At 40.6% G+C, this 15,065-nt stretch overlaps 1 protein-coding gene across 10 annotated transcripts in view; it reads left to right on the forward strand.

Annotated features, from left to right (window-relative positions):
* Positions 1–15,065, forward strand: part of DMD (dystrophin) — a 1,027,161-nt gene that overhangs the window by 414,858 nt on the left and 597,238 nt on the right. For all 10 annotated transcript variants that reach the window (XM_079972189.1, XM_079972196.1, XM_079972191.1 and 7 more), the window contains 4 exons: positions 2,706–2,829; positions 4,788–4,875; positions 9,346–9,587; positions 11,457–11,637. In XM_079972189.1, the coding sequence (XP_079828315.1) occupies positions 2,706–2,829; positions 4,788–4,875; positions 9,346–9,587; positions 11,457–11,637 (635 nt within the window). The remainder of the gene's footprint in view (positions 1–2,705; positions 2,830–4,787; positions 4,876–9,345; positions 9,588–11,456; positions 11,638–15,065) is intronic.

Genomic DNA, 15,065 nt, shown 5'->3' on the forward strand with positions numbered 1-15,065 from the left:
TTTAGACCATAGCTAAAATTGCTCTGTACACATAATATGTCACGTCACTGTACAAAGACTGTTTGTCAGAGCATCACTGTAGATAACTCTGGATCAGAAACTAGCTGCCAAGCCTTTTGAAAAAGGAGATGCATATTTAAAGCAGGATAGGTGCTCCATCTAGTGTCTTCTCATTTAGTGAAATTTAGATAAATATCTTGTTCTCTTTACAAAATAAACAGCTGATTTAAGTACAGCCAAAATAAAATATACTTTTAAATACAGTAATATGACTAATGCTACTGATTTAATGTGCTCTGAATTTTTGCTCTTCGGCTCCTACTGAAAATCATGCAGCAATATTTCCACGCTCCATACAGTACCACTTTGCTCAAAACAATAAACAGTAGCTGACAGCCAGACTCCGACAATTTGAATCAGAAACAGTCTAGTAGAATATTTTAGCCATAGGCAACTGCATATGATTCATGAGCCATATGTTATTGGAAATATTCTACTGTGATATTGCACTTTCTAGTGATGTCTCTGGATAGGCTGGATATGTGGCTCCTTGTCACACCACAGCTTCTCCCTTCGGGGTTATGTGTTGTATCATAGCTGTCGTCACTTACCTGTTTGCTTTCTGGAGGATTGTTTCTAGAAGGCCTCTGCAGAAAGAAGGGAGAGAGAATGATACAAGTAGTGAGGAACAGGGAAAAGAAGAGAGAATATGAAATTCCAGCAATAAGAAATGAACAGAAGAATTGGAACTGAAGACCTTAAATGCTTGCTTTTTGCTGTTGACCAGATAACTCGAACTCTCTGCGTTATCTATGCAGCATGGGATTTTCATTACTTTTACCTAAAGTGGTCTCCTTTTTGGAGTGACAGATGTGTTTTTTAAAGGCCTGTTTTTCCCTCAATACACCTTTTTAAATTGTTTTTTAATTGTTTCCTATCTGGTCAAATTCAGATTTTTAAGAACATCATTTTTAATTTGTATGAAATATACACCTGATTTTTTCAAGTCAAACTGCAAGCATCTCTTAATAAAGGTCTTAGTAAAGGTAAAGGGACCCCTGACCATTAGGTCCAGTCATGGCTGACTCTGGGGTTGCGGCACTCATCTCGCTTTATTGGCCGAGGGAGCTGGCGTACAGCTTCCGGGTCATGTGGCCAGCATGACTAAGCCGCTTCTGGCAAACCAGAGCAGCGCACGGAAACGCCATTTACCTTCCTGCTGGAGTGGTACCTATTTAGCTACTTGCACTTTGACATGCTTTCGAACTGCTAGGTTGGCAGGAGCAGGGACCGAGCAACGGGAGCTCACCCCGTCGCGGGGATTCAAACTGCCGACCTTCTGATTGGCAAGTCCCAGGCTCTGTGGTTTAACCCACAGCGCCACCTGTGTCCCATTAAAGACTCAGTAAAGGTCTTAAGAATAATAATAAAAAAGAACCAGGAAAATGGAGCAAGGAGAAAAAGCAAATGGAAACAAAAGATGAATTGATTTCATTCAGTACTTGCCTACTGTGTCCTCCTTTATTAGAGACAAAACTAGGTTATGTTGATCTGGCAATGCTTACATGGAAAGAGTCTCATCATACTTACCACGTAGACTGCTCTAATGACAAAGAGAAATGTCAGTCACTTCCTGGTTGTTTGAATATATCGTATTGGGCAATATAAACAAATGCAACAAGGAACTGTGGGCAGGCCTAACCTGTACTAGCAAGCAGAAAATACTGTGCCCGCTGCTAAGTACCAGACCATCACAGAGCAAATCCCTCAACCAAACTGTTGTGAATGGAGACAAACCCATCTTCCCATAAAGAGAAGCCATGTGTGTGTGGCCTGACAGATGCCAGTCACCCCCCACCCTGTTCATTGTTCAGATGTCACCTGACATGCCCCATGAGCTCCACACAAAGCAGCCCCCTCCAAGCCAGTTGCCAATAGGAGATGGTTAGTCAAGTGCCTTCCACACAATGTGTCTCAGGGTACTGGCTGTTATCTAAACCTCTTACCTGCCCATACTAAGTGCCAAACAAGCCAAGCAACCAAACTGAACCCTATCCCACCATAAGCAGATCAAATTAAGACTGAAAGAGCTGAAAAGAGGATCACCTCAAATTCCAGATACTCAGCACCATTTGGCAACTGGGGAAGCCCACTCTGATCAAGGGTGAGAGGGCAGGATGCTACTGCAAAGCAGAGAAGACTCAGGTGTTGAGCAAGCTGCTATATGCCATCTCCTCCCCCTGACGTTATTGCCCCATCAGGTAATGGGTGGAGGCCCCCTCCTACACACAACTTCCTTATTGGACTGGAGCAAACCCACTCCCAACTGAAGGTAGGAAGTGACCTTATTACATATACTGGGGGGGGGGGGAACTACCTTAAAATAACTTAAAATCCCACCTTAAACCCTGAAATTCAGCATGTGAAACTGGAGTTGTATCTGTACTAAAGGCAGAACAACCCCTTAAATGCATTTATACATTTATAATGCATTTATACATTTATAAAAGGCCTGCTATATTGACAGATTGTGTGATATATTCAGGAACGCAGACTATTTAAAGCCTTTTTGTGTGTGTGTCTGTAATTATGATAGCTCTTTTTCAGTTTTAATTCATACTTCTGGTTTAAACATCTGGTGTTAGCTTTAGTATGTCTTAGAAATATCCTGTGTATTTTTCTTTTTCTTTTTCTCTCCCTCTTAGGTTTGATGCTGATACAACAGAGCTTCACAGCTGGATGACCCGCTCAGAAGCTGTACTCCAAAGCCCAGAGTTTGCAATATACCGCAAAGAAGGGAACCTGTCAGACCTCAGAGAAAGAGTTAATGTAGGAAAATATTCATATACTTAACAATTTATATTAGAATCATAGAAAAAGTTTGCTAGAAAACCCTGTCTCTTGAAGTACAACTTGTGTTTGAATATTTACCATCCATTGTTAAACAACCATGTGTTCTGAAAAATCGTGCCCATGAGTTGACATATCATATCCATTAATGGATACGATATGCAACTATGAGCTGATATAGTTGAATGGATGGTACATGGCTCAGGGACAGTGCACCTCTCGGTGTCAGGTGCTGGGGGCAAGAACACAAGGCAGTCATGTCCTATGCATATGGCCAGCCACTGTTAGAAACAGAATCTGGACTAGCAGATCCATCAAAGCAATGTTTGGGTTCCAGCCCTCCTCCTTCTTGAGGGTAGAAATGAATGTATCTGCCAGGATTTTCAATCATCAAGCACTTTTACAAGTGGCTTGTAACAACATAAACCCAAAAAGCCATGTTATGCATAATTCAGTACAGCTATGTCGGCGGTTCGAATCCCTGCGGCGGGGTGCGCTCCCGCTGCTCGGTCCCAGCGCCTGCCAACCTAGCAGTTCGAAAGCACCTCCGGGTGCAAGTAGATAAATAGGGACCGCTTACCAGCGGGAAGGTAAACGGCGTTTCCGTGTGCGGCTCTGGCTCGCCAGAGCAGCGATGTCACGCTGGCCACGTGACCCGGAAGTGTCTCCGGACAGCGCTGGCCCCTGGCCTCTTAAGTGAGATGGGCGCACAACCCCAGAGTCTGTCAAGACTGGCCCGTACGGGCAGGGGTACCTTTACCTTTACCTTTTTATGCCTTTAAATGTGGTGGATCAGTAAATATCCCTGCACGTGATGTTTGAAGGAACCCGTGTGTTTACATACACAGCTAATTTTGTAAAAATGCAGAACGAGATATTACATGCACAGCTTGGCGTTTCCTGAAATGCTGTATTCTGTGTGGCCTACATTTTCAAAGTAGTGTTACTATTGTGCATTTTTCATTATCATGCTATCTCAGTGGTTTCCACAAACTACCTAATTGGAAACTGTGTTTTGTTTGTTTAGAAAACTATGTGCATTTGATATTTCAGTCCAGTAGGTTTGTTAGCTAGCCTGTGGGACTTGAACTACTCTATCTAGCCTTAAAAAGGTAAAGGGAACCCTGACCATTAGGTCCAGTCGCGGACGACTCTGGGGTTTATTAGCTTAATAATTCAGAACCTGAGCTTTTCCTCCATGGCAGCAGAAAGACTGTATGCCTTTTTGAAAGTTTCCTTCTAGCACACCTGCGAAAGAAGCAGGAATCCTGCGCTGACTTGTCCCGATTCTAGTAACCAGATCTGCAAGGTTGTGTGGAACATTGCAGAGTACCAACATTTCATCTTTTATCATCTCCTTTTATGCTTTTTAATATTCCTCTGCTATGAGAATAACATTTTATACTTATGAAAAATCAGATGTATAAAGCAATGATCTGAATTATTCATGTTAACTTTCTATATAAAATAAATAATCTCTTGGAAATATTTAATAATATGAATTGCTGAATAATTGTAATGTACACTTTCAATATCTGAGGCTTACCTTGGCCTTGGACAGAACTGCTCACATGGGACAAGTAAGATTTGCTTCCTGATGAGTTGCTTCCTTGCCACTATTCAGCAGGCAACCTTCCTTTAGCTCAGTCCAGAAAGGACTCAGCATATTTTGAACTGCTAGGTTGGCAGGAGCTGGAGCCAAACAACTGGAGCTCACCCCGTTGTGGGGCCTTGAACTGCCGATTGGCAAGTCCAAGTGGTGCAGTGGTTTAAACCACAGCGCCATCCATGTCCCTTATTAGCTGTAAAAGGGACAGCTATTGTTTGTTTTAATCATAGTTATGCAACCATGAGCGCTAGGTTATTGTCCAGCAGGTTATAACTCATTTTTAAATGTCTTCCTTGTGAAATAGTCAACAATTGCTCTCATGTTGCAGGCCATTGAACGAGAAAAGCCTGAGAAGTACAGGAAACTCCAAGATGCAAGCAGATCAGCTGAGGCCCTGGTGGAACAGATGGTGAATGGTAATTACATGGCAGTTGATTTAGATAATCTTCTTAGGGATTTGATAAAACACACAAGTTCATATTTTTCACATGAATTATATTAGCAAAGCGCTTTGTGAAGGAACAGTTAAGTAAAGTAAGTTTGTATTTTTCGTATGTTTCTTTTGAATGATATCTTTTAATTAGAAAAGGAGAAACACTTGCAATTTAGCACCATGTGCTGAGACATAGTTCAAAATTATTTCTCCCCCCCCCCCCCAAAAAAAAAAAAATAGGGTCCAGGCTATTAGCAAGCTGCTCTCAATCCTCATATATTAATTCAGTTCACAGTCCCATTTTTTGGTCTTAAGCTTTGGAACTGAATTTGTTTATTATCTTAAAACTTGGGGAAACTAGAGGTTATTTAAATTATCTGAAAAAGATTGGACCTTATTTTTAGTGTGTCTCACTTTGATCTCATGGCTTTCCTGCAGTTTCTTCAACTTGTCTCCTTTACCCCATAATAATATGCTTTTCTTCTTTCCTTTAAGTGTTTGTATCCTCTTGTTCCTGCCTGCCAACCTACCTTTTTTACTTTATCTGTCTCTTCTTTCAGTCTGTGCATCTACCACCAACAATATTTTCAAGATCAGCATTTACAATCCTATTTGCCATCTCTGTGCATTTTGCTTCCCATTAAATATATAATTCAAAGATCAGTTTCTCTGGATGGGCAGTTACCATATACCGTATTTTTCGCTCTATAACACGCACCCGACCATAACACGCACATAGTTTTTAGAGGAGGAAAATCCGTAGGCATGCCACCCGTAGGCATTCCCTCCATAACACGCACAGACATTTCCCCTTACCTTTTAGGAGGAAAAAAGTGAGTGTTATGGTGCAAAAAATACGGTAATTTGCTTGCTTAAACCCTTTCTGGCCTGTTTCTTTGTGTATTGTTCCCCTTTGATTGTGAATTGGATTTTTAAAAAAAGAAAATCTAATTTATTAAATACCTGGGCTGTACTTATGCACTAAATAACAGAGTGCAAAGAGTACAGATCTAACTGTTGTATCTTGGAGTAGATTTCTAGGTCTTTTGCTCTTCTACATACAGAAACAGACTGGCAGGATAGCATCTTTCATTGCACATTTAGAGGGCCTGGGATACGCTGTGTAGCACAGCTGTGCCCTACCATAGAGCGGTATGGATATAGAGATATGATGGCCCGGCACACACACACACACACACACACACACACACACACCACACACAGAGAGAGAAAATTGGGGAAATGTCCCCCATCATTTTTCTGGGTGACCTTCCTATTTCTGGGTGTGGCCAGTAGACTCAGGAGGGGTCCTAAGTGGGCTGCCCTCACTGTCATCCTATCCCTCAATATCTTCTGCCTGGAATAGTTGCCTCAGTCTGCCCAATGGTAGGTCTAGCTCTGAGTAGTGCATGTGTGGTAATGCTGAGAATCAAGCACCAATTGTTGCCTTAGCTTCTGCTAAGTGTCCTGCTGTTAAGACAAAATAATTGATTGGCTTAGCAGCATATGAAGCTGCCTTGTACTGTGTAGCCCAATGTTGTCTTCTCTGACCACCAGTGGCTCTTTCACATCACCTGCTATCTGATAGAGCTAAATCGAGATGCTGGGGATTGAACCCAAAGCCTTCTGCATGTAAAACACACGTTGTGATCTTGTGCTCTGGCTCCTTCTCTGTTATGCCAGCTGTCTGGGAAGCATTTATAGTTGAAAGTTTTCTCATTTAAAACATCAACAAGACTTTATGTGTGAGTATTGTTGAAGTATCTTCCATCCTGATACCAGTGTAGCAGTTTGTAGAGATATGAATGGATGATTGGTTGTTATGACAGATTAGAACAAAGTTATTGTTGTACTGAAATAGATGCTCACTGAATATATTATGTTAGGAGGCATCAAAATGAGTACAAAGTGAATTTGTAATGATATGACACATAATGAGGATGAAATCTGGTATATTCATTCCAAGCATCCTTGGAAGTCGAGAGCTAAAACTTATTGCTCTACATTGAAACTATGGCTAATGATGAACGCATTTGACAAGGTATACTTCACATTAAGTGGCATTTCAGAAGACTTTGTATATAAGGTGCTGAACAATTAAAATTATTTTAACACAATTTGATATGCACAGTACACAAGGTAATAAAATTAATGAAGGCACTTCAGGTACTGATCTCTATGTCCTTTGGGGACAATGTATTTATTCACTGCCGATATCAGGGGTTGTTCTGAATATAAAATGTGAAACGATTTATGAGCCATTAACCTTGAAATTATAATATATTACCACAGAATTGGTATTGTATTATTCATCATGCCTGGTGTTGATGGAAAGAGTTATGTACCTGCTGAACAACAGTGGCAACGTTTCCCCCAAAAAATTATGTATTCAGGAAGGACTAGTGGTTAGTGCAAAGCAACTCTGTTATGTAATATAACTTGCAATAAACCATGAAATTAAACCATTATACTCAATTAAATCAGCTTAAATTTGCACACACCCACACCCCCAATATTTAAAGTTGTTACACTCATCCTTCCAGAGCAATCCTATGCACGTCTGTTCAAAAGTAAGGGCTTAATTATATGTTATGCCAAATACCTGGCTTGCAGCCATATTGGGTTTTTTAAAAATAATAATTTAAAAATCCTAGTTATGGGTTTCCCAATTTCCCTCAAGACTACAGTGTACAAGCAGAGGAGTTTGATCCTTTGTCATCTGAGATCCTGATGAAAATTGCCATTAGTAAAAGAAAAGAAAATCTCAGGTGCCAATGGAAGCATCCCCCTCTCCCAAAAGTAAACTGCAGCACCAGGACATTGGTGGTCATGTTTGGGATGGTAAGGACTGCATGCTACAGTCCCAGTGGAAATCAGAGGGCCCTACACCTTGGATTAATTTTTTAAAAATATTTTACTTGATTTTCAGGTAAGGCCTAAGTCTCATTGAATTCAATTAAGGATTGTATCCTTAATTTGCCCTTAGGGAAGCAGAAGACTTAGGCCATGTGATGAGATTATTTAGAAGATGTAGGACTTGCTTGCACATAATACTAACAGTTATAGGCAGTATGCTTCTGAATTCCAGGTGGCATCTTGTTGGCCAATGTGAGAACAGGATGCTGGACTAGATGGGCCATTGGCCTGATCCAGCAGGCTTTTTGTACGGCTTAGTGATACCTGAATTAGCAATCAAGAGCATGAGCAAAACTTCAGCCTTATGTGATGCTGGCTCCCCTCCCCTTTGCCTGCATGGCTGCCAGAAGGACTGCTGCAGCATTTTGTTTCGCTTTCACAGAATCCCAGCTTAGGTTTAGGATCAGAGTTCTTCTTCACCTAGATTAAGTTTACCAGACGTCCCCTTTTCCTGGGGACAGTCCCTGGATTTCCATATCAGTCCCCATACAAAATCCATTGAAGCTGAAAAGTGTCCCCGGATCCATTGAAAAAAATCTGGTAACCTTAACCTAGATAAATTACCTTCCCAGGTTGACGAGCCCTACCTTCCCCTTACTTCCCTCTTTGGGGATTTGATAAGGGAACCAGGATATGACATTTTATGTGGATAATGAGGAAGAGGGGATCATGGGAACCTTTGCTACCCATAGGTGTGTTCCCAACTGGACAGTTTCTGGATATTCTATTTTACTGAAAATGTAGCAAAATAATGATTAGGGTTTTAAAAAATGTTGTATATACGATCCAGTAATCAAAAACTTCCAGATATACAGTGCTAGGATTTCCCCATCATCACTGCCTTTGATATTATATTGTGTTAACATTTGCTCTGGCAAATGCTGTTCATCATTCTCTTCCTTGTTGGCATCCTGTGATTTGGGATGGTCTGGCGTTTGCTCTGTGGGCTCTTTGTACTCTGTGTTTCCTGCTTGCTGTCCTTTCTCTGACCCTTTTGATTTGTAATCTGTGAGGATGTAAATTAGCAAATTGTATCTCTGTTATCTGGGGCAATTACTTGGTGTATTGAACTTCCAAAATAGTCATAATAATGTTTTTCTATGTAGTATATGTAGGGCTTTGGCAATATTCACCCTGTTCCTAGTACATGTGTGAATACATACTGTACTAGTTTACATTTTCTGCCCGGCGGAAAAAAATGTCTTCTTTTTCTGTGTAACTTCCCATTTCACACAATTGATTTCATTAGTTCTACATTATCTTATCCTAATGCTTCATTTTTGCAGTGCAGTTCATCTTAGCAATAATACTTTCCTAGACTTTTACAGGGGCATTAAAATCCTCTCTCCACTAACACACAACATCTGTATGTTCAGGATCATTTCTTTGATGATAAATCATTTGTCGGTTTTATGAGATTTCTGATAGAGAAATAGGGTTGTTAAATTTCTTCTTTTTTATCCACTGTGACCTAAAAATAAATGATTTAAACTTATCTCTCTCCCCCCCCTCCCCCAAATCTTTCCTTCCTTTCTAGAGGGGCTTAATGCTGACAACATCAAACAAGCCTCAGAGCAATTGAACAATCGCTGGATTGAGTTCTGTCAGTTGCTGAGTGAAAGACTAGCATGGCTGGAGTACCAAAATAACATCATTGCCTTCTACTCCCAGCTGCAGCAATTGGAGCAGACAGTAATTACTGCTGAAAACTGGCTGAAAGCACAACCCACACCAACGGCAGATCCTGGTGCAGTGAAAACACAGCTAGATAAGTGCAAGGTTAGAAATTCTGTCCTGGTCTTTGCAGTATTGTGCTGCATACATATTGCTGCATCTCCTTTAGGTCTAACAATCAGGTTTTTTTTCTGCAGAGTGGGAAAAAGGATATTTGTATTTTACTGTTCAGCTATGTTGGCAGTCCTATAAGAGGATCAAGAAACAGGGCCTGCTCACATATAGGCATTTTTAGCTTGCCACTGGGCTGTGTTGGCATAATAGTGCAATGTATTTTATTTGAACAGGTGGTGCTCCACACAAATGTTCTATATGGATTGCCCCATTTTCATGGTTCCATCATGAAAATTAGAGCGTCAAATTCTACACAAACTTTCACATGAGCACAGCACTCCTACAGGTCTTATGTTGGCCTCATGTATGTACAGTGTGATCCCATGAGATCTGCCCCATATAGACTATTCCACAATTCTCTTTTTTCATACTTACCTTAGTAATGACCATTCAGCAATAATGAAGGGCAGCAGCAAATGTCGTGCATGACCTCCAACCACGGCACACAAAAGCCGATGCAAAATTTCAGTTCCATATTGCATTTTAAAATCTGCCTTTCTTGCTCTTCTGCTGAGAATGCAAGTTAAATGGGCAAGGGGAAGGAGTGAGAAGTAATAAGCATGTTACATATGAGAAGCTATGGCAAACAGAGGCACACCTACCATTTTCCTGCTAGAGGAGATCAAGGTGCCTTTGACAGATACCTAGAGCATCTCACAATGGTCACTGTGGAGACTCTTGAATGATGCATAAGGGATTGAAAATACAGGGAAAGGGAAAGTGATATGTTTTATGCATTTTTTTAAAAAGTGCAAATGGAAACTGTCTACACTAAGTAAATATTACAATTCTATCTTCATTGTCTATGGGTGGATTGCAGGTGACTCTTAGATCTCATTTGATAATTAGTACAAAACTCTGTGGTGTGGTGATTAGACTAGATGCCCATTTGCACTATACATTTAAAACAGTACTGTACCACTTGAAGCAGTCGTGGTCCCCCCCCCCCCCCCAAGAAAAAATCCTGGGAACTGTAGTTTATTAAGGGTTTGGAAAATAGTTAGGTAAAGGTAAAGGGACCCCTGACCATTAGGTCCAGTCGTGACCGACTCTGGGGTTGCGGCGCTCATCTCGCTTTATTGGCCGAGGGAGACGGCGTACAGCTTCCAGGTCATGTGGCCAGCATGACTAAGCCACTTCTGGCAAACCAGAACAGTGCACGGAAACGCTGTTTACGTTCCCACCGGAGCGGTACCTATTTATCTACTTGCACTTTGACATGCTTTCGAACTTCTAGGTTGGCAGGAGCAGGGACCGAGCAACGGGAGCTCACCCTGTCGCGGGGATTCGAACCTCCGACCTTCTGATTGGCAAGTCCTAGGCTCAGTGGTTTAACCCACAGCGCCACCCACGTCCCGTTGGAAAATAGTTAGGAGACCCCTATTCCCATCACAGAGCTACAATTCCAGAGTTCCCTGAGAAGAGGGATTGACTACTAAACTACTCTGCCTGCCCAGAGAACAGAGAACATTGCAATAAACAAGTCTTGGCTATCTTTGTCCAAGAATGGCTGTAGTTGGCATACCAGTTGTAGCTGGTAAAAAACACGCCTAGCCATTGATGCCATCTGAGCTTCCAATGACAAAAATGTTTTTGAATGAGAGAAATATAGACTTCAGCAGGCATTTTAAGTAAGTTTTCTGATGTTATGGGTAGTTTTAAGTGGTTTTATTTTTATCACATCTTTTTCTTGTTACTGTACAACACCATATACAGATGTGAAGTGGTATTTAACTTCTTGAAATAAAAATAAATTAATTCATTCTTACTTTTAAAATATATTTATATATTATTATACAGGATGAAGTCATCCACTTATCAACCCTTCAGCCCCAGATAGAAAAACTAAAGGTTCAAAGCAAAGCATTAAAAGAGAAACAACAAGGTCCAATGTTTCTAGAAGCAGATCTTGTTGCTTTTACCAACCACTTCAATCAAGTTTATGATGATGTGAGAGCTAGAGAAAAGCATCTACAAAGAAGTAAGTGTTACTGTTATTTATACCTCATTGCCTCCCAAAAATCTGTGAAACAAAGCAGACATTTAATTTGACGTGTGTGCGTGTGAAAATGGGTTGTATCCAAAATAGTACACATCCCATCAACACAAGGATTTTCACTTGTAGGTCAAGGCCCCCAAGCCACCCCCGGGAGAATAAAGACACAAAGACACAGAATTTAAGGTTAATGTTAGTGGGCAAATTTAGGTCACACCTTTATTGGTTACAGAATGTGATGCCCCCTTGAAACCGCATTATGAGTCTAAATCTTGTTTGTAGTGTAAATTACAATACATTATGCGCATTTACCTACAGTGTTCTGTGGAATATGCAAAAGAGTTTTATTGATAGTGTAGCTAATTTAGAGAAACAAAGCTGGTTCCTGTTTGTAAGGGAAAGTGTTAGCAAGCAGGAGAAAGGATGAGACTTTTGCAGATGTTGATATGTTGTTGTTGTTTAGTCGTTTAGTCGTGTCCGACTCTTCATGACCCCATGGACCAGAGAACGCCAGGCACTCCTGTCCTCCACTGCCCCCCGCAGCTTGGTCAGACTCATGCTGGTAACCTCGAAAACACTATCCAACCATCTCGTCCTCTGTCGCCCCCTTCTCCTTGTGCCCTCCATCTTTCCCAACATCAGGGTCTTCTCCAGGGAGTCTTCTCTTCTCATGAGGTGGCCAAAGTACTGGAGCCTCAGCTTCACAATCTGTCCTTCCAGTGAGCACTCAGGGCTGATTTCCTTCAGAATGGAGAGGTTTGATCTTCTTGCAGTCCATGGGACTCTCAAGAGTCTCCTCCAGCACCATAATTCAAAAGTATCAATTCTTCGGCGATCAGCCTTCTTTATGGTCCAGCTCTCACTTCCATACATCACTACTGGGAAAACCATAGCTTTAACTATACGGACCTTTGTTGGCAAGGTGATGTCTCTACTTCTGAAGATGCTGTCTAGGCCTGTCATTGCCCTTCTCCCAAGAAGCAGGCGTCTTTTAATTTCGTGGCTGCTGTCACCATCTGCAGTGATCATGGAGCCCAAGAAAGTAAAATCTCTCACTGCCTCCATTTCTTCCCCTTCTATTTGCCAGGAGGTGATGGGACCAGTAGCCATGATCTTCGTTTTTTTGATGTTGAGCTTCAGACCATATTTTGCACTCTCCTCTTTCACCCTCAATAAAAGGTTCTTTAATTCCTCCTCACTTTCTGCCATCAAGGTTGTGTCATCTGCATATCTGAGGTTGTTGATATTTCTTCCGGCAATCTTAATTCCGGCTAGGGATTCATCCAGCCCAGCCTTTCGCATGATGAATTCTGCATATAAGTTAAATAAGCAGGGAGACAAAATGCAGCCTTGTCGTACTCCTTTCCCAATTTTGAACCAGTCAGTTGTTCCATATCCAGTTCTAACTGTAGCTTCTTGTCCCACATAGAGATTTCTCAGGAGACAGATGAGGTGATCAGGCACTCCCATTTCTTTAAGAACTTGCCATAGTTTGCCATGGTCAACACAGTCAAAGGCTTTTGTATAGTCAATGAAGCAGAAGTAAATGTCTTTCTGGAACTCTCTAGCTTTCTGCATAATCCAGCGCATGTTTGCAATTTGGTCTCTGGTTCCTCTGCCTCTTCTAAATCCAGCTTGCACTTCTGGGAGTTCTCGGTCCACATACTGCTTGAGCCTTCCTTGTAGAATTTTAAGCATAACCTTGCTAGCATGAGAAATATATATGTTGGGACTAAGTTTGTGGTTAGTCTGAATTCTTGTGATAGCTTTCACTAAATGCTTGTACTTTTGAAATACTGTTTTTCAGTTGTTGAGAAGTTAACAAAGATATTTGAATGTTGAAATACAACATTTTGCTGTATTTATATAGTTAGGAAGAAAACAAAAGTGTTGCCTTTCTGTGTGCTTTGAAGTGTATCTCATGTTCTCTCTTGAAAGAAAAATCATACTTTTAAACTTTTACATAATACTAGCTCCTTCTAGTGGCTGTTGCAGATGTACTGACTGATCCATTCCTGAGGAAACTCAGATGCTAGGAACTGCATGTTTCAAACAATAAAGCTATGCTTACTAATAAGCAATGTAGCTTATATTGCACATTTAAAACAATCAATTTTTGCCATCAGAAAAGCAAGTGCATTATTCTGAAAAGGTGTGTAAAGTTTTCCTTCATAATTCTGAAGCTATAGCAGTCGATTTTTCTCATTTCCTGTTTCCAAAATTTAAATGAAGGCTATAATCTCGACACCAAAATGAGGCTTCAAACTGGCATCTACTGGCAATCCTAAAACATATGTGTTGGTGACTATTTCACTAACATACCTTGTGCCCTGTTTTTGCATCAGTTTAGTGTTCTAGAAGTTAGTAACCATTTTCATTGGACAACTACACACAGGGTAATTATCATGATGTACTTCCTAAGTATGATTTAGAAAATTTGAGAATTATGAAGGCTCCATGTTAGAATATAATCAAGTAGATTTTTCCCCTCACCCTGTCGTTTTCATGCTAGTTATTGAACAGTTAATTTAACCTTTTTTTGGTCTGTGAAAATGTACTGAGAAGCTGAAACTAGTATTTGGGACTGGTTTGCTGAGAAGGCATAAATTTTCTATCAGTTGTGCTTCATATGTAGCTATGAATTCATCTACCAGAGTGTACTTCTAGAAAACCCCGTATCAGTCAAAAAGAGCATGTAAAGCATGTAACCAAAATGTTAAGATTTGACTTTCTTTCATTTTTTTGTTTTCAGAAGTTTGAAGAACATACATATTTTTAACATTTCTGGTTTGCATTAAAGTTCTTGTGAATAGCACACTCTGCTCATGGAACACTTCCATTGGAGAATAAGTGGAAACATGATTTTTCACTGATTCCTCCTTCCATTGTAGCTATCTGTATCTCCCCAAACTGTTCTGGAGGTTTGGAGGAGCTGAGGTGGCTTGTGCGCGAGAGCTGCAGAGAGAATGGAAGTGAGAAATTGCCTCCTTCCTCCAGTGAGATCCTCCATTGGATCTCAGCCTCCCTTTTGCAAGTAGGAAACATTTTTCACGGAAAAGCAGCACTGAATCTGATCCTTTGTATACATTTTAATAGTATTCTGCTTCTTAATAATGGCTCATATATAACATAACACAGAATGCTGTGGTAAGGATATTTTGTACAAACATTGTGTAGGAAAATTAAAAATATTGTGTCACATTATTGCTAGCAGTGCAATTTATACTTTAGGCCTCAAGCAGTTTGAAGCATTATACTTTGCAGCAATAGTTTTTGTTAAAAATACTGAATGCTCTTTTGAATTATTCTGTTGCAACATGATTCTTTTTTGCTGAATTTATCACTTTTTAAGATAATATTTCCTAGGCTGCATTGTCGGATACAGATGAAAGTGGCTTATATTTTGCAACACA

Source organism: Podarcis cretensis, assembly GCF_951804945.1.
Source record: "Podarcis cretensis genome assembly, chromosome: 4".
NCBI lineage: Eukaryota > Metazoa > Chordata > Lepidosauria > Squamata > Lacertidae > Podarcis > Podarcis cretensis.